At 42.5% G+C, this 23,239-nt stretch overlaps 1 protein-coding gene across 2 annotated transcripts in view; it reads left to right on the top strand.

Moving 5' to 3' along the window:
* The first annotated feature begins 3,081 nt into the window (after window positions 1–3,081).
* The window catches only part of ect2 (epithelial cell transforming 2), an 84,440-nt gene continuing 64,282 nt past the window's right edge, over window positions 3,082–23,239 (top strand). For both annotated transcript variants that reach the window (XM_078563820.1, XM_078563818.1), the window contains exons 1-5: window positions 3,082–3,420; window positions 11,799–11,875; window positions 17,315–17,494; window positions 18,357–18,443; window positions 19,461–19,568. In XM_078563820.1, the coding sequence (XP_078419946.1) occupies window positions 3,297–3,420; window positions 11,799–11,875; window positions 17,315–17,494; window positions 18,357–18,443; window positions 19,461–19,568 (576 nt within the window). In that variant the 5' untranslated portion in view covers window positions 3,082–3,296. The remainder of the gene's footprint in view (window positions 3,421–11,798; window positions 11,876–17,314; window positions 17,495–18,356; window positions 18,444–19,460; window positions 19,569–23,239) is intronic.

The following is a 23,239-nucleotide window of genomic DNA, read 5'->3' on the forward strand; positions in this document are numbered from 1 at the left end:
AAGGATAGCTGATCAGCAGTTCTACCTGGATACTAGACCATATGATTTTCATTGGCAACTACAGAGGCATGAGGGAGGAGCTGGCCAGAACTGACTGGGAGATGAGCATAGCAGGAGTTTCTGGGAGTAATTTGGGAGACACAGCAAAAATTCATCCCTAGGAAGAAGAAGCATACTAAAGGGAGGACGAGGCAACCATGGCTGACAAGAGAAGTCAGGGACAACATAAAAGCTAAAGAGAAAGCATACAATGCGGCGAAGAGCAGTGGGAAACCAGAGGATTGGGAAGCCTACAAAAACCAACAGAGGACAACTAAAAAAGAAATAAGGAGGGAGAAGATTAAATATGAGGGTAAACTACCCAGTAATATAAAAGAAGATTGCAAGAGTTTTTTTAGATATATAAAGGGTAAGAGAGAGGCAAAAGTGGACATTGGGCCACTGGAAAATGACGCTGGAGAAGTAGTAGTGGGGAACAAAGAAATGGTGGAGGAACTGAATAGGTACTTTGCGTCAGTCTTCACAGTGGAAGACACGAGTGACATCCCCAAAGTTCAAGAGAGTCGGGGGACAGAGGTGAGTATGGTGGCCATTACCAAGGAGAAGGTACTAGGAAAACTGAAAGGTCTGAAGGTGGATAAATCACCTTGACCAGATGGATTACACCCCAGAGTTATGAAGGAGATAGCTGAAGAGATAGTGGAGGCGTTAGTGGCGATCTTTCAGGAATCACTGGAGTCAGGGAGGGTCCCAGAGGACTGGAAAATCGCTAATGTAACCCCCCTGTTTAAGAAGGGAGTGAGGCAAAAGATGGGAAATTACAGGCTGATTAGCCTGACTTCGGTCGTTGGTAAGATTTTAGAGTCCATTATTAAGGATGAGATTTCAGAATACTTGGAAGTGCATGGTAAAATCGGGCAAAGTCAGCATGGTTTCATCAAGGGGAGGTCATGCCTGACAAATCTGTTAGAATTCTTTGAGGAGATAACAAGTAGGTTAGACAAAGGATGGATGTTATCTACTTGGACTTCCAGAAGGCCTTTGACAAGGTGCTGCACAGGAGGCTGCTCAGTAAGATAAGAGCCTATGGTGTTAGAGGCAAGGTACTAGCATGGAAAGAAGATTGGCTGTCTGGCAGGAGGCAGAGAGTGGGGATTAGGGGGTCCTTCTCAGGATGGCGGCCGGTGACTAGTGGAGTTCCGCAGGGGTCAGTGTTGGAACCACAACTTTTCACTTTATACATTAATGATCTAGATGAAGGATCTGAGGGCATCCTGGCTAAGTTTGCAGATGATACAAAGATAGGTGGAGGGACAGGTAGTATTGAGGAGGCGGGGAGGCTGCAGAAGGATTTGGGCAGGTTAGGAGAATAGGCAAAGAAGTGGCAGATGGAATACAACGTGGGAAGTGTGAGGTCATGCACTTTGGTAGGAAGAATAGAGGCATAGACTATTTTCTAAATGGGGAGAGAATTCAGAAATCTGGAGCGCAAAGGGACTTGGGAGTCCTAGTCCAGGATTCTCTTAAGGTTAACTTGCAGGTTGAGTCGGTAGTTAGGAAGGCAAATGCAATGTTGGCATTTATTTTGAGAGGACTAGAATATAAAAGCAGGGATGTGCTGCTGAGGCTTTATAAGGCTCTGGTCAGACTATATTTAGAATATTGTGAGCAATTTTGGGCCCCGTATCTCACGAAGGATGTGCTGGCCCTGGAGAGGGTCCAGAGGAGGTTCACGAGAATGATCCCAGGAATGAAAGGCTTAACATATGAGGAACGCTTGAGGACTCTGGGTCTATACTCAATGGAGTTTAGAAGGTTGAGGGGGGATCTGATTGAAATTTACAGAATACTGAAAGGCCTGGATAGAGTGGACGTGGGGAAGATGTTTCCATTAGTAGGAGAGACAAGGACCCGAGGGCACAGCCTCAGAGTAAAGGGAAGACCTTTTAGAACAGAGATGAGGAGAAACTTCTTTAGCCAGAGAGTGGTGAATCTATGGAATTCATTGCCACAGAAGGCTGTGGAGGCCAGGTCATTGAGTGTATTTAAGACCGAGATCGATAGGTTCTTGATTGGTAAGGGGGTCAAAGGTTACGGAGAGAAGGCGGGAGAATTGGGTTGAGAAACTTATCAGCCATGATTGAATGGCGGAGCAGACTCGATGGGCCGAATGGCCTAATTTCTGCTCCTATGTCTTATAGTCTTATTGCCGTGGAGGTGGGGACGGTTTCTAAGGCACGCCTGAAAGCTCAGAGATATAGCTATTCTGCTAGCATCCAGAAGAAAGAGCAAAAGGCCAAAAGCCTTTATGCAGGTGGGAGTTCGTGCATGGATTGAAAAGAGCAAATTCGTGAGTCTTTAAATGAGACTGGAAGACTTGCCTAACTTTAGCTAAAGGGAGGAATCTCCAGGAAAAACTCTCATTGTGAAAGACAGTTCTGGGGGTAAAAGTTACCAGGCTGCCAATAGAAAGAACAGAGGTAAACACTCGGGAGGTAAGAATCACTTTGGACTGGGCCTGGGAAAGTTGAATGTCTAATCAAAGCACAGTGTAAAATATAACTGTGAAATGTTTTCAGTTACGTTAAAAGTAAAAGGGAGAGCTCAGTTCTGTAGTTCAGAATTTAAGCTGCCTACAAAAGTATCATTTTAGTTTGTTTATTAATAGTCTTAAAAAGTGAAATGTTGTCATGCCACCTTTCAGCTATTAACTGGAAGGCCGAATTTACTTTTAAAAGTTAACGGTCTCTACGGATTGTAACACATGCAAAACAAATCAGTTTCTTTCAATACAGTATATGACACGCTGAGGTGCCTCTCTACATTTACAATATATTTATATTTACAGCATTCATTTGATTTCCCACTATCGTTTCAGATTTCCAGTATTTACAACATTTGGCTTTTGTCACAGAAACTCGAGCAAAGATCGTCCAATGGGGGACGGCCGATCGGTGACCAATCAGCCATGGCATAGATGTCCTCCGAACCAATTACAGGGCAGAGAACCATAACTGCTCCGAGAACAACCAATCAGGAAAAGCCGTTCACGCCTTTCAATCGGCTATGTGCGGACCAATCAGACAAGCGTTTAAGAGTGTGTCTGGAAGTTTGAATTTTTCGTTGGCGACGCCGGGAGCTGAGGTTCCAAAGTCGTTTGAAGATAAGAAAGCGCCAAATTTAAACCGGGGTTTTGAGCCGCGCCGTGTGCGGGAGGCAGCTCTGATTTTAGAGAGGGAGCCGTTGTTCAGCTTACCTGTCCGGCCGTGGAGTCGCTGCTCACAGCGGGGCTGACAATGGCTGAGAGGAGTTCAACGGCCGCCAGCGCCGGGAGTCTCCTGGTGGACTCGTCCGGTTTCGACTCCAGACTCGCCGACTCCTCCAAGGAGCACCTGCTGGCCGCATCGGAAGCCGTGGAAGGTAACCAGGGTGTTTCAGTAAGAATCCGGTTTCCGTGTTGGAGAGCGGTTACGGAGCATTCGCAACCCCCGCCCCATCCCCTCAACATTTATTTGCCGACACAGCCACAGGTTCCAGCTGTTGGGTGATCTAAATCTTGTGTAGCGAACTGATATATGCACAAAAAGATTGAAGTAGAGTTGTTCACTAAGCAGGCTTCACTTCTGTGACACTGACCTATGCTGATGTTAGACGCAATTGGGATAGGGGGGGGGGGGGGGGGTTTAGTTAAGTTCCGATGTTCCGCTGCTAGCTTAAAACTTGCAACTGGAAGTTACAGATGTGCACAAATATCGTAAGTGCTTTTGTTGAGGTTAGAGAATGTCTGTGGTGTTAAGACGGTGTACGCTGATCCAGGATTTCGTCAGGCCAATTGTTCACTCAGTTCTATGCACTGCTTAAATTGTTAACCTTGTATTTGTGTACCTTGTAATTGTTTTTTTTCTAGATAAATCGAGTTACAGCAAATCATGTAGGACTTTATCCTCACGATTTGCTGAGAGCTCGGCAGGTGTTTTCTCAAGTCTTTTGGAGCAGATCCTAAATAATGGACACAACATTGAACCCAGCGGTCATGGATATGTTGGAGTTCTCCCCTGTTTCGTCCCTCCCCAGAAAACTATAAAATAGAATCATAGAATGATTACTGCACAGAAGGTGGACATTTGGCTTGAGGTGCCCGTGCAGCAGGCTCTTCTGCAAGAGTAACACAGCAAGTCCCACTCCCCTGCTGTTTTCCCTGTAGCTCTGCCAATTTTTTCTCTTCAGATTTTTTACATTTTTTTTCTTTATTGGGATGTGGGCATTGCTGGCCAGCATTTATTGCCCATCTCTAATTGCCCTTAAGGTGGTGGTGAGCTGGTGCCTTGAACTGCTGCTGTCCATGTGGTGTAGGTACACTTGCAACGCTGTTAGGAAGGGAGTTCCAGGATTTTGACCCAGTGATAGTGAAGGAACAACAATATATTTTCAAGTCGGGATGGTGTGTGGCTTGGAGGGGGACTTGCAGGTGGTGGTGTTCCCATGCATCTACTGCCCTTGATAATTATTCAATTTCCTTTTGAAAACCACAATTGAATCTGCTTCCACCATACTCTCAGGTGTTGCATTCCAGATCCTAATCATTGGATGGTATTACCATTGCTGAAAACCCTTCTTATCAACTTCATGGGACTTATTGACCAGAAACTGAACTGGACTAACCATATAGATATTGTGGCTTCAAGAGCAGGTCTGGGGCTGGGAATAGTAACTCGTCTCCTGTCTCCCCAAAGTGTGCCCACCATCTACAGAGCACAAGCCAGGGGTGTGATGGAATTCTCTCCACTTGTTGGGATGAGCGTGGCTCCGATAACACTCGAAGCTCGTCATCATTCAGGACAAACAGCGAGCTTGATCGGCACCCCATCCACCACTGTAAACATTCACTTTCCCCACTGCCAACGTAACAGTGGCAGCATTCAAGATGCATTGCAGCAACTCACCAAACTTCCTCAGACAGCACCTTTCAAACCTGTGACCTCTGCCATTTAAAAGGACATGGGCAGCGGAAACATGAGAACACCACCACCTACAAGTTTCCCACCAAGCCACATGTCATCCTGACTTGGAAATGTATCACTGTTCCTTCAGTGCTGCTGGATCAAAATCCTGGAACTCTGTCCCTAACATCACTGTGGGTGTACCTGCATTAGATGGATTGCAGCAGCTCAAGAAAGTGATCAACACCACCTCAAGGGCAATTAGGGATGGGCAACAAATGCTGGCTTTCCAACAATGCCCACGTCTCAGGAAAAAAAGACTCTTAACTGCTTTAAAAAAAAAAGGTTTTCCTCATGTTGCCGTTGGTTCTTTTGCTATTGGTGCCCTCAGGTTCACAATCCTTCTGCCAATAGGAAAAGCTTCTCCCATCACCCCTGTCGAGGCTCCTCATGATGTGGAACACTTTCAACCTCTTTATTGAAGGAGAACAACCCTAGCTTCTTCAATCTGTTCATGTGACTGAAGTCCCTCATCCCTGGGACCTTTAAACCTGCCACCACCCCTGTCCTCTCAAAATCAACCCTTGATCCCTCTCATTTCCAACCTCCCTTTCCTTTCCAAAGTCCTTGAGTGTGCTTCCGCCTCCCACATATTTCCCAGTACTCCATGTTTGAATCACTTCAATCAGGTTTCCACCCCTGCCACAGCACTGAAAGTTCTTATCAGTCACAAATGACATCCTATGTGATTGTGATGAAGGTAAACGTTCCCCCCTCCTCTATCTCTACCTGTCTGCAGCTTTTTGACCAGGTAGAGCACACCGTCTTCCTCCAATGTCACTCGAGTGTCACACAGCTGGGTGGGACTGCTCTCACTTGGTTCCATTCTTATCTATCTCTAACTGTAGCCAGAGAAGAGCTTGCATTGGCTTCTCTTCTTACTCCTGTACCGTTACCTCTGGTGTCCCCCCAAGGATCTATCCTTGGCCCCCTCCTATTAACTACATGCTGCCCCTCAGCGACATCATCCACAGACACAGCAAATTTTCACACGTACGCTGTCGACGCTCAGCTCTACTTCACCACCCTCTCTCTTGACTTCTCCACGGTTGCTGCTAATCCAACATCTAGTACTGACTAACATCAAACATAAGCAGAAATTTCCTCCAGTTAAAATATTGGGAAGATTGAAGTCATTGCTTTGGTCCCCACTCTAACCTCTTCCTAAGCTACCGATTCCATCTCTCTCACTGGCAACAGTCTGATATTAGGCCAATCTGTTTGCAACCTTGGTGTCACATTTGATCCTGAGATGAGTTTCCAACTTCATATTTGCACCATCACTAAGACCGCCTATTTCCACCTCCGTAACATCACTCGACTTTGCCCTTGTCTGAGCTCACCTGCTGAAACTCTGAGCCGTGCCTTTGTTACCTCTACACTTAACTATTCCAATACATCACTAGCTGATAACCTTCCGTAAACTTGAGGTCATCCAAAACTCTGTTGCCTGTGCCTCGATGCTCAGCAAGCTCCCTGTGCTCACTGACCTACATTGGCTCCCAGTCCTGCAACGCCCCGATTTTAAAAATTCTCATCTTTATTTTCAAATCCTTCCGTGGCTTTGCTCCTCCCTATCTCTGTAATAATCTCGAGCCCCACAATCCTCCCAGATATGTGCTCCTCTAATTCAGGTCTCTTGTGCATCAGCAATTTTAATTGCTGCACCATTGGCGCCTGTGTCGTCAGTTGCCGCGTCCCCAAGCTCTGGAATTCCCTCCCTAGACCTCTCTGCCTCTCTACCTTGTTTTCCTCCTTTTTAAGACATTTCTTAAAACCTATCTCTTTGACCAAGTTTTTGATCACCTGACCTATTATCATCTTCTGTGTGTCGGTGTCATACTTTGTTTCTATAACCACTGCCAGAGGTCGTAGATGCCAATTTTTAGCCAATTCGATTCACTCCACGTGATATCACGAAATGGCTGAAGGCGCTAGATTCTGCAAAGGCTATGGGCACTGGCATTGTTCAGACAATAGTAATGAAGACTTGTGCTCCAGAACTTGCTGCGCCCCTAGCCAAGCTGTTCCAGTACAGCTACAACACTGGCATCTACCTGGCAATGTGGAAAACTGCCCAGGTATGTCCTGTCCACAAAAAGCAGAACAAATCCAATGGCTCCATCAGTCTGCTCTTGATCATCAGTAAAGGGATGGAAGGGGTCATCAACAGTGCTGTCAAGCAGTAATAAAAACAAAAAACTGCGAATGCTGGAAATCCAACACAAAAACAGAATTACCTGGAAAAACTCAACAGGTCTGGCAGCATCGGCGGAGAAGAAAAAAGTTGACGTTTTGAGTCCTCATGACCCTTCAACAGAACTGAATAATATTAGGAGAGGGGTGAAATATAAGCTGGTTTAAGGTCGGGGGGGTGGGGGGAGAGAAGTTGGCGGGGGTGTGGTGTGGCTGGAGGGACAAGCAAGCAGTGATAGGAGCAGATAATCAAAAGATGTCACAGACAAAAGAACAGAGAGGTGTTGAAGGTGGTGATATTATCTAAACGAACGTGCTAATTAAGAATGGATGGCAGGACACACAAGGTACAGCTCTAGTTGGGGTGGGGTGGAAAGACTAAGGGCATAAAAGGTATAGATTTAAAAATAATGGAAATAGGTGGGAAAAGAAAAATCTATATAAATTATTGGAAAAAACAAAAGGAAGGGGGAAGAAACGAATAGGGGGTGGGGATGGAGGAGGGAGTTCAAGATCTAAAGTTGTTGAATTCAATATTCAGTCTGGAAGGCTGTAAAGTGCTCGGAAGATGAGGTGCTGTTCCTCCAGTTTGCGTTGGGCTTCACTGGAACAATGCAGCAAGCCAAGGACAGACATGTGGGCAAGAGAGCAGGGTGGAGTGTTAAAATGGCAAACGACAGGGAGGTTTGGGTCTTTCTTGTGGACAGACCGCAGGTGTTCTGCAAAGCGGTTGCCCAGTTTACGTTTGGTCTCTCCAATGTAGAGGAGACCGCATTGGGAGCAACGAATGCAGTAGACTAAGTTGGGGGAAATGCAAGTGAAATGCTGCTTCACTTGAAAGGAGTGTTTGGGCCCTTGGATGGTGCAGAGAGGGGAAGTGAAGGGGCAGGTGTTGCATCTTTTGCGTTTGCATGGGGAGGTGCCGTAGTTGGGTGTTGAGGAGTAGGGGGTGATGGAGGAGTGGACCAGGGTGTCCCGGAGGAAACGATCCCCACGGAATGCCGCCGGCGGGGGGAGTGAAGGGAAGATGTGTTTGGTGGTGGCATCATGCTGGAGTTGGCGGAAATGGCGGAGGATGATCCTTTGAATGCGGAGGTTGGTGGGGTGATAAGTGAGGACAAGGGGGACCCTACTCGAAACGTCAACTTTTTTTCTTCTCCGTAGATGTTGCCAGACCTGCTGAGTTTTTCCAGGTAATTCTGTTTTTGTTTTGGATTTCCAGCATCTGCAGTTTTTTGTTTTTATCTGTGTTTAATTGACTGCCACTTCTCTTCAAGAAATGCCTACCTTGAAGAAGTACTGCTCCTCTCTCCGACAGGATTTCCATATCTCTCTTTTGCCTTGTTCACCTTCATTGCTTTCCATTTCTCTCCTGGTGTTTGACAAGGTGTTTACTAAAACCCGCTTTCACAGCCATATTTCCTTCCTCTGACTGTCTCCGTCTCTGACTTACCCCACGTGGATTTCAACTGAAATTCCATTCCTCACGTTTCGAACCCACCCAGGATTACAGGTATCACCGGGACATAAAACTTTTCTCGGACTGCTGTTCCCGTTGCATTCTGAGATCCACACTCAGTGCCATGCGCCGCCATATGAACACACTCGACCTCTCCCTCCAGCAGCACCGCCGCACCCTTTTTCAAAGCTGTGCGTGCCCCCAGTTTCATTTTATTCTTCGTCTCATCCGATGCCTCAACAAGAAACTTTTTTTCTCTTTCTCTCAAGTGCTAAGGAACGCAAGCTCCAACAACTCATCGACACCAACACCCATCGAGGACCCTCCACCCCTGCCTGTCCCTCCGTCCCCACCCCATCTTCCAATCCCAGCCCCGGCCGTGTATTCACTATACCCCCTGACCTTCCCCTCTCCGACGCTGAATGTTCAGTGCTCAGCAAAGGACTTAGTTTCATACCCTTACGCCCTCATCTCAATGAATTTCGGGCTCGGCACGATGCTGAACTCTTCTTCCGCCGTCTTTGTCTCCGTGCTCACTTCTTTGGGCAGGAGTCCTCTCCCCGTTCAACGGATCCTTTTACCCACCTCCAATATTCTCCCTCCACCTGGACCCCTCCCTCTGGATTCTTACCTTCTCTTGATCTTTTCATTGAGAACTGTCGGCGTGACATTAGTCGTATCAATTTCTCTGCTCCTCTCACCCATTCTAATCTGTCTCTCTGAACTTACTGCACTCCGTTCTCTCAGGTCCAATCCCAACATTGTCATCAAACCCGCTGACAAGGGTGGTGCTGTTGTTGTCTGGCGCACTGACCTCTACCTTGCGGAGGCTGAGCGTCAACTCGCAGACGCTTCCTCCTACCTCTCCCTGGACCATGACCCCACCACTGAACATCGAGCCATTGTTTCCAGGACTGTCACTGACCTCATCTCCTCTGGAGATCTTCCTCCCACAGCTTCCAACCTGATAGTCGCCCAACCTCGGACGGCCCGCTTCTACCAACTACCCAAAATCCACAAACAGGACTGTCCCGGCAGACCGATCGTGTCAACCTGTTCCTGCCCCACGGAACTCATTTCTCGTTATCTTGACTCCCTTCTCTCTCCCCTTGTCCAGTCCCTTCCCACCTACATCCGTGATTCCTCTGACACCTTACTTCACATCAACAATTTCCAGTTCCCTGGCCCCAACCGCCTCCTCTTCACCATGGACGTCCAATCCCTCTACACCTCCACCCCCCACCAGGATGGCCTGAGGGCCCTTAGCTGCTTCCTCGAACAGAGGCCCGAACAATCCCCATCCACCACTACTCTCCTCCGTCTGGCTCAACTTGTTCTCACTGAACAATTTCTCCTTTAACTCCTCTCACTTCTTCCAAATAAAAGGTGTGGCTATGGGTACCCGCATGGGCCCCAGCTATGCCTGTCTCTTTATGGGGTATGTGGAACATTCCTTGTTCCAGTCCTACTCCGGCCCCCTCCCACAACTCTTTCTCCGGTACATCGATGATTACTTCGGTGCTGCTTCATGCTCTCGTCGGAACCTGGAAAAATTTATTAATCTTGCTTCCAATCTCCACCCCTCCATCATTTTCACATGGTCCATCTCTGACACTTCCCTTCCTTGACCTCTCTGTCTCAATTTCTGGTGATAGACTGTCCACCAATATCCATTACAAGCCTACCGACTCCCACAGCTACCTCGACTACAGCTCCTCACACCCCGCTTCCTGTAAGGACTCCATCCCATTCTCTCAGTTCCTTCGCCTCCGTCGCATCTGTTCTGATGATGCTACCTTCAAAAACAGTTCCTCTGACATGTCCTCCTTCTTCCTTAACCGAGGTTTTCCACCCACGGTGGTTGACAGGGCCCTCAACCGTGTCCGGCCCATCTCCCGCGCATCCGCCCTCACTAACAGCACTGAGTGTTTACCTACAGTGGTTAAGAAGGCAGCCCACCTTCTCAAGGGCAATTAGGGTTGGGCAACAAATGCTGGCCTAGCGAGTGATGTCCAGGAAAAAAAAATTCCCATGAGGCACCTTGGGACATTTCATTACATTAAAGGTGCTATATAAATACAAGTTGTACCATTGTAAATCTTTTCATACCCTCTCTCTAATGCCTTCACATCCTTCCTAAAGTGTAGGTCCCACAGTTGGACATAGTATTCCAGTTCAAGCCTTACCTAGTGTTTTTTGTGAAGGTTCACCATAAACTTTTTGGTGACCTTTCCACTGGCTTCAGTCTGTTATTAGAGGTGACGCTAAAACAGTTTTATTTTTACTGAGAGTCCTGGGAATCTGAAATGGGAATAGAAATTGTTGAAAATAAATAAGGTCGCTCATATGAAAAGATAAGGGGATATTTTAGGCACCATCTTCAGGTACTGCATCATTTTCTATTTTAGTTTTAAATGACTAAGGAATTAATTATTATTGTACTTGAAGATCTGTCTAACAGAATTCCTGTTCTTTCACTTGCCCATATTTTCCACCGCCTCTCTCTATCTACTCAACCAAGAACATATTTACAAAGCAAAGATGTGTAATTGTGTTATCAATATTACTACTTTCTGATCTCTGTCAATTTCCTTGCCCTTTTTTATGGATCTGTTATGCTGGAATATTTAGCTCCCAATCAGATCCAGTTTGTAGCCAGTTCTTGTGGCTGTTGCAATATATCTTTTCAGCTTAATATGTGTGTTCTAACTCATCTTTAAAATTTCTTATGTCACATGCATTTGTGTACTGAGCTCCTATATGGATAACTGCCCTAGCTGTTGTCCTGCTTGTCTCTTCCTTGCACGTTTTGACGACTGTGGATTTTTGCTTCCAATGCTCCCAAGTAGTTTAGATCTCATATCCTTGGCCAAAAGGTGCAATTATAGTGTGCCATGTTCTAGTTGGCAGTTTGTATTATAAATATCTTCAGTTCCTTACCCAACGACAGGTCCAACACAGTGCCACAACCTTCACCGTAGGGAGGGCAAGGAGGCAAGTCCCACATACATCCCAGTTAGCACTATTACATATGTATACCCTGGTTCAATTATTCAGTATCCTCTAGCCCTCCTTCATTTGAAAACTACATTTAGTCATGGGAGATCAATTTGTGCTTACAAATTTTTGGTTCTGTTTTCTAGGTGCACCTCTGATTCAAACAAAAGTTGCGTTAATGGGAGAAGTTGGGGACACTGAAGAGGTTCTGAAAGCCTTGGAGGTAATAACGTCGTGTTTAAAATGTCAATAAAATTCATTATCTTTTCATCTGTCGATGTCAGTGATATGTGTTCTATTAAGGATATTTTTATTTTGAAATTCTGGTTCTTTTGTTACTGTGATAATCCATCTTATTAGCAAAACACCTGACGAATTGCTAACATGGCTGTAAGAAACAATTTTTGGGTAAGGACATACCTCCCGCTTTTTAAAGAATGATTGCTTTATTTTTCTAGTTTTGCTTGAAAATTTGAGATTTTTATTTGTTCTTACCCAAATACAATTAAATTCATTGGCAAGATGAACCTAAAAAAGCTAGAGACTCTTGTTTCCATAACTTTTACGTTGACCACCATTATCTGATTATTGTAGAGGTATGTTAGTGATGAACCTTTATTGTTAGACTGATACTTTTAGCTTTCTGATCATTGGTTTGCTGTTGATTTATAGTTGGCCAATTAATTATCTTAATAAACCCCAGATGTCACTTCCAGTTTTTTTAAATGGCATCATTGAAAAAAAATAAGTAAAGTTGGCAAGTAATTTTCAGCTGAGTGACAATATTTTTTCATTACTATTTCAATTTGCTGGTCTGGTACATAACTCACTTCCAGTTTTTTTAAATGGCATCATTGAAAAAAAATAAGGAAATTTAGCAAGTAATTTTCAGCTGAGTGACAATATCTTTTCATTACTATTTCAATTTGCTGGTCTGGTACATAACTCTATCAACTATTTTTGTTTTTGTTTTTCACTTTTTGCCTTATTGATTCTCAAATCTTGTTTTTCTTTTCCTCCTTTTATCTCTGTCCTCCCAAAGAGAAAAATTACATGTTAGAATAGGTTGAATGAAGAGTGGAGTGCTGGTACCTCAAATGGCCATTACAAATGAGATAGGACAGTTGAGTGTTCGTGAGCAGTGTTACCCAGGAAGATTGCGGGTGTGGGGACAAAGCATTATTGTTGTACATGATCCTGTCCTCATCTGATATTCTTGAAAAAGGGAAAGCCAAATAAGATCTTGTAATGCTTAAAACTGCAATACAGCAATAAATGGAGGTCTTTTGCATCCAAATCCTTTCACTTATGTTTTTTGGTATTAACTCTTGATACTTCATGGGCAGTTAAAGAAATGGAAGTTTGTTTGATGAAGATGAAGGAAAGCACGTCTAATAGCAAGTTGTGCGTACAATAGATTTTTTATAAACTATTGTATGATAGGTTGTGGTGATCTTGGGAGCAAATTCCACGTGCCTGTAAGTTACATTGACCTAATTCCTGTACACTCCAATTTTGCCTTAAAGATAAGGATCTATGTTTACTAGCTTGTATTTTAAACTTGGGGTGAAACTAAGTGGAAACTCTTCACTCTTGGATAATTCATGTTTTGAAACAAAAATATCTTGATTAAAATTTCCATTAATATAATTCTTAGAAAATTATCAGACCTTTTAACATTTGAGTAGATTCTTATTTGTTGCTATGTTGTAACTTGTGCATGTGAGCTTCTGTTGGAAACTGAAGTAATAATATCAGTTAAACAGGGTTGTAGTTTAGTTTGCTGATTTAAAATTTTTTAAAAAATCATTGATATCATTCTGGAGGTGGACAGCTATCCTCTTCACTATCAACTACATGGCCAATTTTTGTGTCATCTGCAAATTTCCTTGTCATGCCTCCCACATTTAAGTCCAAATCATTAATATAGACAACAAACAGCGAAGGCCACAAAACTGAGTCCTGTGGAACGCTACTGGAAACTGCTTTCCATTCGCACAAACATTCATTCATCATTACCCTTTGTTTCTTGTTGCTGAGCCAATTTTGAATCCAACTCGTCACTTTACCCTATATCCCATTATATCCCTATATTTCATTTTTCTGACCAGTCTGCCATGTGGGACCTTGTCAAATGTCTTGCCAAAATCCATGTAGACAACATCTACTGCACTACCCTTGACAATCCTCCTTGTTACTTCCTTCAAAAAAATTAAGTAAGTTAATAAGATACAATCTTCCCTGAACAAAACCATGCTGACTATCCCTGATCAATCCATGCCTTTCCAAATGACAGTTTATCCTATCTCTCAGAACTGATTCCAATAAGTTGCCCACCAATGAAGTCAGACTGACTGGCCTATAATTTTCTGGCCTATTCCTCGCATTCTTTTTAAATAATGGTACAATGTTTGCAGACCTCTAATCCTCTGGTACCTCATCTGTATCTAGTGAGGGTTGGAAAATGATTGTCAGAGCTTCCACTATTTCCTCCTTGACTTCCTCTAACAGCTTGTGATACAATCCATCCGGCCCTGGTGATTTATCCACCTTCAAGGATGTCAGTCCCTCCAGCACTTCCTCTCTCATTATGCTTACTGTATCTAATATTTCACTCTCTTCCCTTAACTAGAATGTCTGCATTAACCCTCTCCTTGGTGAAGACAGAGATAAAGTACTCATTGAGAGCCCTGACCACATCTCCAGCATCACTGCACAAGTTACCATGTATATCTCGATGGGCCCTATCCTCCTTCAACACTTCTCTACTGTCATCCAATTGGGTGGGAATGCACTTGCCAGGTTCAGTTCTTAACTATGTAATTGTAGCAGAGTATCATTTGCAATTGCTTCTCTTCTAATTCCTTCACCATTCTGGTGCCCCACAGAGATCTGTCCTTGGTCCTCTCCTATTTCTTTGGCAAAATCATCTAAAAGCATAGCACTAGTTAGTTTTCACTTGCATACTGATGCTACCTAGTTCTACCTCTATCAATGCCTCCAACATTGCTGAATTACCTGACATCCAGTGCTCGAAAAGCAGAAATTTCTTACAATTAAATATTGGGAAGATGGAAGATATTGTCCCAATTTCTTCAGTTGAATTTAATGGACCAAACAGTGGTCCCTGAAATTGGGTGGTCTTATGCCTCTTTTTATGTCCATTTGAAAACTTAGAGTTTTCTTACTGCACACGTGGTCAGATGCATGCACACAGCTGCAAGCTCTAATTACATTCTAAAACTATATCAGCAAAGCTCAAGTGGCTTCTAGTTGTCTGTAGCACAAATATTTTAGAACTTTGAATATACTCCTAGTTAAGTTTTGTATTAAATGTGCTTTTTCCCTTTCCTTTAGTCATTGTACTTTGCTGCTGTGAATCATTAAATATTCTGTTCTTCTGTTAATAAAATGTGTTTACTCTAGACTATGATTTATAACTGAATAAAGTAATTTATCTTCTCTTCAATTGTATATAATATCCTCTAACCACAAAACCGTCTTTATGTTGGATGTTCTATTCGTAAACTATTTTCAGGAAATTGATAGGCTCATGGCTAGCAATTAAAGCTTTACATTACAAAGTGTACCTGCAGATATTTGGTGCCCACATAATTGCAGCACAATGTGATTAGCTATTAGATTATAACCATGCAAGAACCAGTCGTGGTTTATCCTGTGTGGTGCAGCTTTTGAACATGTTGAGAGTCTGCTGGCATCCAAACATACATGTTCAAATGCTGAATATATACAGTACCTCACTTTGGATATAATTAAATTGCACTCTTTGTATCGCTGCTACACAATACATAAGTCTCCAAAGGTAAACTTGCAAACAGAGACTTGGATTGTTTTCAACAGCTGGTTTTTATTAGCATGCAATTTTATCAATGTTATGTCTACATTTTCAAGAATGGAAAATGTCCAACCAGTGTGCCAGGAAAAAAAATACTTTCGGCACTTAAATGCTCTCCTGTGCCATTGGTGTAGACATCTCTTAACAGTTTTACTTTGTGATTATGAAGGTGCCTACATGGCCTAATCGACCAAATAGTCTTTTCCCATTATTAACTATGATGACAATTCAATTTACTTGTTCAATTAAACTATTCAGAATACCTCCATACTATCCTCCTGACTGCAACATGGGCATGCTATGCATACTGAACAGTGATGCCACCAGTTAGATCAATGGAGTTTTATTTAATTTTGTTCTTTGGATTTGAGCATCACTTTAAGGCCAGCATTCACTATCCATCCCCAGTCACTGCTGAAAAGGTGGTGTTGAGCTGCACTCCGGAACTACCAATGTCCATGTGGTGCAGGCACACCCACAGTACTGCCAAGCAGGGAGCTCCATAACCCTGACTCAACAGCGAAGGAACAGCAACACAGTTCCAAGACAGAATGGTGCGTGGCCTGGAGGTGGTGCCAGGCAGCACACTCCTGCATCTGCTGCCGCCCCCCACCCACCCCTCCATTACTTTTGAAATGTAAGACTTAAGTGATGTATGGTTAATAATCTGCTTTCGGAAGACCTGAATGGTTTTTCATTTTTTGTGAGTTGTTCAATATTAGACAGCTAAAAAACTTATTGCTGTTGCTGTTAATATCAGACCTGAGGGTGTTCATGCTAATTGTAATGTCTCAGCTTGGACCAGCTGCCTCGGCACAGGGAGAGATTCAAACTCAGGATCTCCCATTGTGTATGGCTTAGTGGTACATTAAATAATGCCTTGACTTGCTGGGACAGCAAGGAGTGTCTGACTGCAGACGGGCCATTATAACTTCAAAGGTCCATGATTTAGCACTAAACATTTAATAAATAGATGATTTCATCATCTTCGCTAAAAAGAGTGAATTCTCAATTTTATCTTGAAGGTTATGACAGAATTATGTAAAAATTTTACCCAATTGCAAAACCAGTTAACACTGGTTAACTGAATTAACCTTCTAGATCAAGGAGAGAAGACATTTAAATATGTAATTTATACTGCACTTATCTTCATTCATCGCTTAGGTTATTATAGTATTATCCTTGCAGGCCCAAATTTAGAAGCTGAAATATTTGCTAATTCTATTAACCATGTGGGCTGTTTCCTCCGTTAAAGAGCATTGTTGAGATTTCACTACTTTTTAATTTCCTTCTTCATAATATGCATATCACGTTCATACATACATTGAAACAATTAGTTATGTATTGTGGATTTGAGCTTTGCAGCTTTGTGCACCAAGATTTGCTTAAGGTTCCTTAATGTCATTGTAAAGACGAATGATAGTTATCAAATGTAGGTTTAAGCTAATGTATCTGCTGGGCACCATGGTGCCAACCTATTTTTGGGAAAATGTCTTGTACTCTCGAGGAGCTGAAGCTGTTAAATGTTTAAAATTATGTCACTGATGAAAATATCCAGCTACACTTATTTCTTTTGCATTTGAAATGATTGTAGAAAATTTGAGCCATCTAACCCATAATTCTTAAACTTTTAAAAATCTAAAATTGTAGAACGTAATCCTGAATTAATAACAACACGCAATTTACTACTAATTTGATAAGGATTGTTTTAGTGTGGGTGATGAGCCTTTTTCTGCACCTTGCAGAAGGCACTATACAGAATTTGTGTTTCTGATTTTTGAAAATTTTTCTTTCACAATGATTTAGGAAATCAAGTTGCCATTTGTTAAATTGGGAAATGTAGAAGATTTTGATAATGAAAATCATGAGATGGAGACCATATTTGTGCTGGGAGAATTCGAAGGCCAGCCTTATGAGACTTTGCACAAGATGAATGCTAGAATTCTGGGGCCTCCTGTTGTGCTTCACTGCGCAAGAAAAAGAGAGGTATGGTTAAACATCTCTAAATGTGAGAGATTAAATGTGATTTCAAAACTACTTGTGTGATGGGGAGAGGAGGCAGAAAAGAATGGAAGCCTCCACAGTGATTTTATTAACACAGGTTGCTAGAATCCACAGTTTTATTGTGCAGTTTAATCTTAATTAGGATAATCTAAGGTGCTCATGCTCTGACTCTTTGCTTCACAATCAAAACAGAAACAAATTGCTAGCTTGCTTGATTGACATATTCTGCACTCCCCTCACTGATTAACAGTGCTCCAGCACTATTTAAAATTATTAAGTGCTGTTGGGTGCATGTTGGGAATCAAATGAATGGAGAGAATTGCAGTTACTATTGGAGGAAATGTAAGTAGCTGTACAAGAACTGGCATAAGCAGATCTGAAAGATCACAGATACCGTTACTCCTGTGAAGATGCCCCAACTGCATGGGTGAACATGCCTGTTGCATGTTTATAATATAAACTTTGAAAGCTGGATTGTGCAGTATAAATAGAGCAGTTATCACAACGTCAGGAACTTTCAAGTGGAATTGCAGTATTAATTCCAAAAGTGGGTTTACGATATAACTGCGACATTAGAGGAACATATCAACTTTATTAGTTCTGCTTCTCCAGAGAATTTTTGTCACACTTAATTGGAAGATAATTTTCCTTGTTGAGAATAAGCTTACTGTCTCGCTGTTCCATTTTGGCCTTTGCTTTAAGCTTGTCAAGACTTATGCAGGAGACGCAATAAATTTACAACTTTAACTTGACATGATGACTCAATCCACATCTCCCTAATTAAGAAACCTTTTAAGTGTTGAAATGATTATTTTAATGAAGCTAATATTTTTGGTCCACATAGCCTTTGCCTTTCACATCTCGGCCGTTATATTGCACAAGTATGTTGGATCTGGTCTTGTGTTTCACTGGATTCAAGAAGGAGAAGTTGGTGAGCCTTTGCTTTTTTTTTTAGTTAAAGTTCTATTGACTGATTTATATTGACCATGGAGTATTGTATTACAAGGACTCTGGTAGTGAACATTGCAATGTTGTCCAACATATGAAGTGCCACATCAATACACTGCAGATCCACTGTTTTCCATGGAGTGTTATTTTCTCCCCCGTTTAGGCTGTAAACATCTAGTATTCAGGAAGCATACATTCTTAATTCCTAACTTCAAAGAATCATTTACAATGTAGTTTTTAATGTTTTTAACTTAACCCCAAAAATAATCCAAAGCATGGGGCCTGGAGAAAAATAGTTGAGATTATATTTTAAAATTCTGCATTGAAGTTTTGATTAAATCTCATCTTCTATTGGGGCTATGATGGTGCTATCAATTATGGATAGCAATGCATTTACAGAATGGTTGTTAACAATTTGCAAATCTCACACATGATAGAACAACAGTGTTATTGTTGGTTGAGTTGAATTACATAATGAAAGATTTGTTTTTCTCTTGTGCTTGCTTTACTTTCCCTGGTATGCCTGACACTTCTGATTGTAGCAGCATTCTCAATTATTTCTGTTAAATATTTGTCTAGCCTGAGGTACTGTTTTTAAAATTTTATTGCAAGCCCACATGGAATACTTGTTGCTCTATAGAAGATTATGGTACTGTGTAATTTATTTTTGAATGACACCTAATTATTTTTGAGGAAAGCCAGGTGGAAAGTGCATGCTGATTATTGTGACATCGTTTGCTTATTGAAAAGGCTTAAATAAGGATACCTGATGCACCATATAAATTAATAAATTACTACAAATGGGGGTGATAGCTTGAGAAAATTGGATGCTTTCAGACTCTGGTAAATTTGCAGGTTGACTAGTTAGAACAATATTTTTGTTTTATTTTGTAAAAAAAAATCTAAAAATATGCCTGTAGTTCTTCCTTTTCCATTCCTTGACGGTTACGAGAATAGTTAATTTGACAATAACCACACTCTTGCCTTTTTTAATCTGCAGCTTATTCTTGTTGCCTTGGCACATCATATGGGAGCAACCATTCGTAAAGAATACACAGGCAAAATAACTCATCTCGTTGCCAATTCTACTCAAAGTGGCAAGTTTAGGGTATGAACCATTTTTAATCTTCATTTGTACATTGACAGAAACTGCAAGCTATCTCAAGTTGAGATTCTTGGAAATCTTGGGAATGGCTAAGAAACTGTTTTTCATCCTTTTAAACCAATGTTGAGGCTGGGGAGGAAGAGTGCCGAATATGGTTCCCTAGAGTGTTTCTAATTTATGTAAATGATCTGGGTACAAAATCTCACTGGTCAAACTTGCTAATGATGCCAAGATCATAAGTTTTAAGATGGTGGCTGTTTGAAAGAAGGCTCTGGGTGGACAGGGAGATGAAGCCTCCATAAAACTGACCTAATCATGTGGGAGCAGCCTGCTTTCAGCTTGGCTACAAGGCATAGGGATGTTGAGTGCATCAGTCATCTCCCTAAACCCACCCACCCCCCTGCTGTACAGATCGGTTATTTGGTTGGCAACGGACCTGCGACTGTGTGGCCTAAGAAACTACAGGTGCTGTTGGAACCATTGCTGCTCAGCAGGGGGATTTTAGGCCAGAATCCCTTTGCACAAGGGTGGACTGGGCCAGCAAAAATGTTCAGTCTCCTCAACCTGGAGCTGTCTGCAGCAGAGAAATAGCAGGATTTCGAGGATGGCTGAATGTCTGCCTGTGGACTATGTCTACCTGGGCTCGGAGAGCTTTCCAGAACTCCAGATTTTTGCTTCATTTCCATTCTCTTCAATATACCACCAATGCCTGATACAGGAGACATTTTTGGAGGACATAGCCACATTACATATCCATTGGTAGTATCTTTGCTGAGGAAGGGGTATGAAGATCTAAGAATCTTCTCTATTTTTCCATTTCTCTTTATTCTGTTTTGGCTGTGATATTGGCGCTGCACTGTTATGAACAGGAGGTGGTTTAATTTAAACAGCCCTGGCTTCTGCTCTCGCCACCTGTCCGTGAACAGGAAGGTCGATTTGATTTTTTTTGACTTTTCCCCCTTTTATATGTGGTGCTGTATTTTCCCAACCCCTCAGTTTTGGTGTGATCTATCTATTAATAACCCCACAGCAAACTTGATAGAATGAACTAAAAGGGTTAATTTATTTTCTCTCACTCAAACGTTACAGAAGGGTTGCAACGTGGCCTCTTTTTTCATTCATACAATAAAAGTGGGATAGAGAACAGAAAGAGGTACAGGGCAAAGAACAGACAAAATAAGCATTATTGTTTCATATGAGCCTAGAGTTCAGAATCAAAGTCCAACGGTGTATTCTTTCACAAAGTTAGCAGGCTGAAGACGGATGCTGAATAATCCACTTTTCTAGTAGAGATGATTTCCACAATGGGATAGGCACATAGAGATGATTTAGCTTTGTAGGCGTTGGTACAGAAGTTCCAATAGAAAACAGTGTAGGTGGGGAGCTAAGTATTCAAAAACCTGGGCAGAACTGTGGGTCTGCTTGGTTAGATGGAAAATGGCAGCCGGAGCCTTTTTTGCTCCACAAGGCAATTACAGGTTCTGCCAGCATGGTCAGTGGGGGCAGTCCTGTGATGTGACCCCCACTTCTCCTCCTTGGTTTGGGCAGAGGATGTATATTTCTTGCCTGGATTCTTAAGATGGTTAATGTTTCAACCATTTAATAGGTTCAACAGATGTTTCAGGGTCCTTTTTGTCCTCGCAGACTGATCATCCTGTAGGTCAGGGTCTGGCCGTAGAAATGTAAATGGCGTTTGTACAATTCCTTGGGATTTACTATCTGCAGTCACAGGGGGCATTTGCACCTCTTTAGAGATAATGAGGTCACTGCTGTTCTGAAGGCCAGAAATTCATTTTGCCAGTCATTTCCAGTCATTGTTTCAGTCATTTTAAAGTCTATGCCCAGTTTTAAAAAAAAATTATAAATTCGCCAGGATGGGAAGTGAAGAAGTAAACCTGCATTCTCTTATTCACACTGACACATCAGACACCGCTAGCAGGGGCAATGGCAGTTCCCTGCTGCATTTTCATTTTGAGGTTTAAACCCGGGAGAGGGCATCCACGAGGACATTGTTCTTTTCGGCGACATGGGTGATTTGTAGGTTGAAAGGCTGTAAGAGCAGACTGTAGCGAAACAGCCATGCGTGGTTGGCTTTGAATTTTTCGGAGGATTGTGATTGGTGTATACTGGGGTCTCCCAGTGCCCATGGCGAACGTAAATTTCAGTGCTGGAGAGCTAAGGGGAGACCCATGGTTTCTTTCTTCACTGTGGAGTATCTTTTCTGATGAGGGTTGAGTTTTTTTTTTGAAAAATGGCCAATAGCCTCCTTAACCGATGCCTTAGAAAAGCCTTCCAAGGTGGGTTGGACAAGAGGCTTTTGAAAACTGAAAGCTGTCCTGATTAATGAGCCAATACTAGCAGCCCCCTCCTGTCTGTAACACTGATGTAATTCTGTCTTTTTTTCTTTTGGTTATGCCTAAGTAATTGTACCTACAGTGAATTTCCTCACTGACAATAAAAGTGTATTAGCTATTGGGAAGAGCAGTGGGATTGCAGGAAACAACTCGATCATCATTATTAAATGAGTTGGACAAAATAAGTCTGTGGGTACAACAATGCCAGCTGAAATATGGATTTTATTGCCAGATTGTAGAATATGGTACATAGGAAGGGGAGAAAAAAGCAACACCAATAGTCTTTGGTGTTGGAAAAAGGCTTCGAGACTGAGATTAATTCTTCAACATGTCCAAACAACTCGGAGCAGCAAAATCAATACAATAGGAAGATTTACAGCAGTGCTGGCTATGAGAGCGCTATCCAGTTTAATTCCACATTTCAACTCTTGGTCTGTAGGTTGGGGAATCGAAGTGTTTCTTTAAATGTGATGAGGGTTTCTACCTCGACCACTCTTTTTTTCAGATGGCGAGTTCCAGACCCCCGCTGCCCTTTTTGAGTGTGCAAAAAAAAATAAAATAAATGCTGCTCAAATCTCCTCTAAACCCTTTGCCAATTATTTTAGACCTTTTGTCCCCTGATTATTGACCTTTTCTGCTAAAGAAAATTGGTCCTTCCTAACTAGTATATCTAGGCCCTCATAATTTTATATAATGGGTTAAATCTCTTCTGTTCCAAATACCACAACTTCAGTATGTTGATGGACGAGTCAGGTGGGCAGAAAAGTGGCAAGTGATTCGATCTGGAGAATCTTTCCTCAGCTAAAATTCTCCCTTCCTGGTAACATTCTTGAGTCTCCTCTGTTCCTCTCCCTCATGATCACATCCTTCCTATGACCAGACTGTATGCAGTACTTTAGCTGCTATCTAAAGAGTATAACCTTCCTGATCTCTCACTCTAGATGCCTGTCAATAATGGAAAGTACCCAATGCTTTCTTGACCATTTCATCTACCTACCCTGCTATCTTCAGGGATCTGTGTAGACCTACACTCTTAAGGGCCTTCTGTTCCTCTACACTTCTGTAATATTTGTTGTGTATTTCCATGTCTAAATGCATTACTTCAAACTTGTCCAGTTTGAATTCTGTTTGCCACTTTTCTGCCCACCTGACTAGCCCATTTATAGCTTCCTGCAGTCCACAGCTTTATTCCTCAATATCAACCACATGGCCAATATTTGTATCCTCTGAAACTTCTTAATCATGCGCTGACTTGCAAGTCTGAGTCATTGAAACATAGCACAAACAGCAAGGGACCCAGTGCTGAGCCCTATGGGAAAC

The sequence above is a fragment of the Cetorhinus maximus genome, chromosome 19, assembly GCF_964194155.1.
Source record: "Cetorhinus maximus chromosome 19, sCetMax3.hap1.1, whole genome shotgun sequence".
Classification (NCBI taxonomy): Eukaryota; Metazoa; Chordata; class Chondrichthyes; order Lamniformes; family Cetorhinidae; genus Cetorhinus; species Cetorhinus maximus.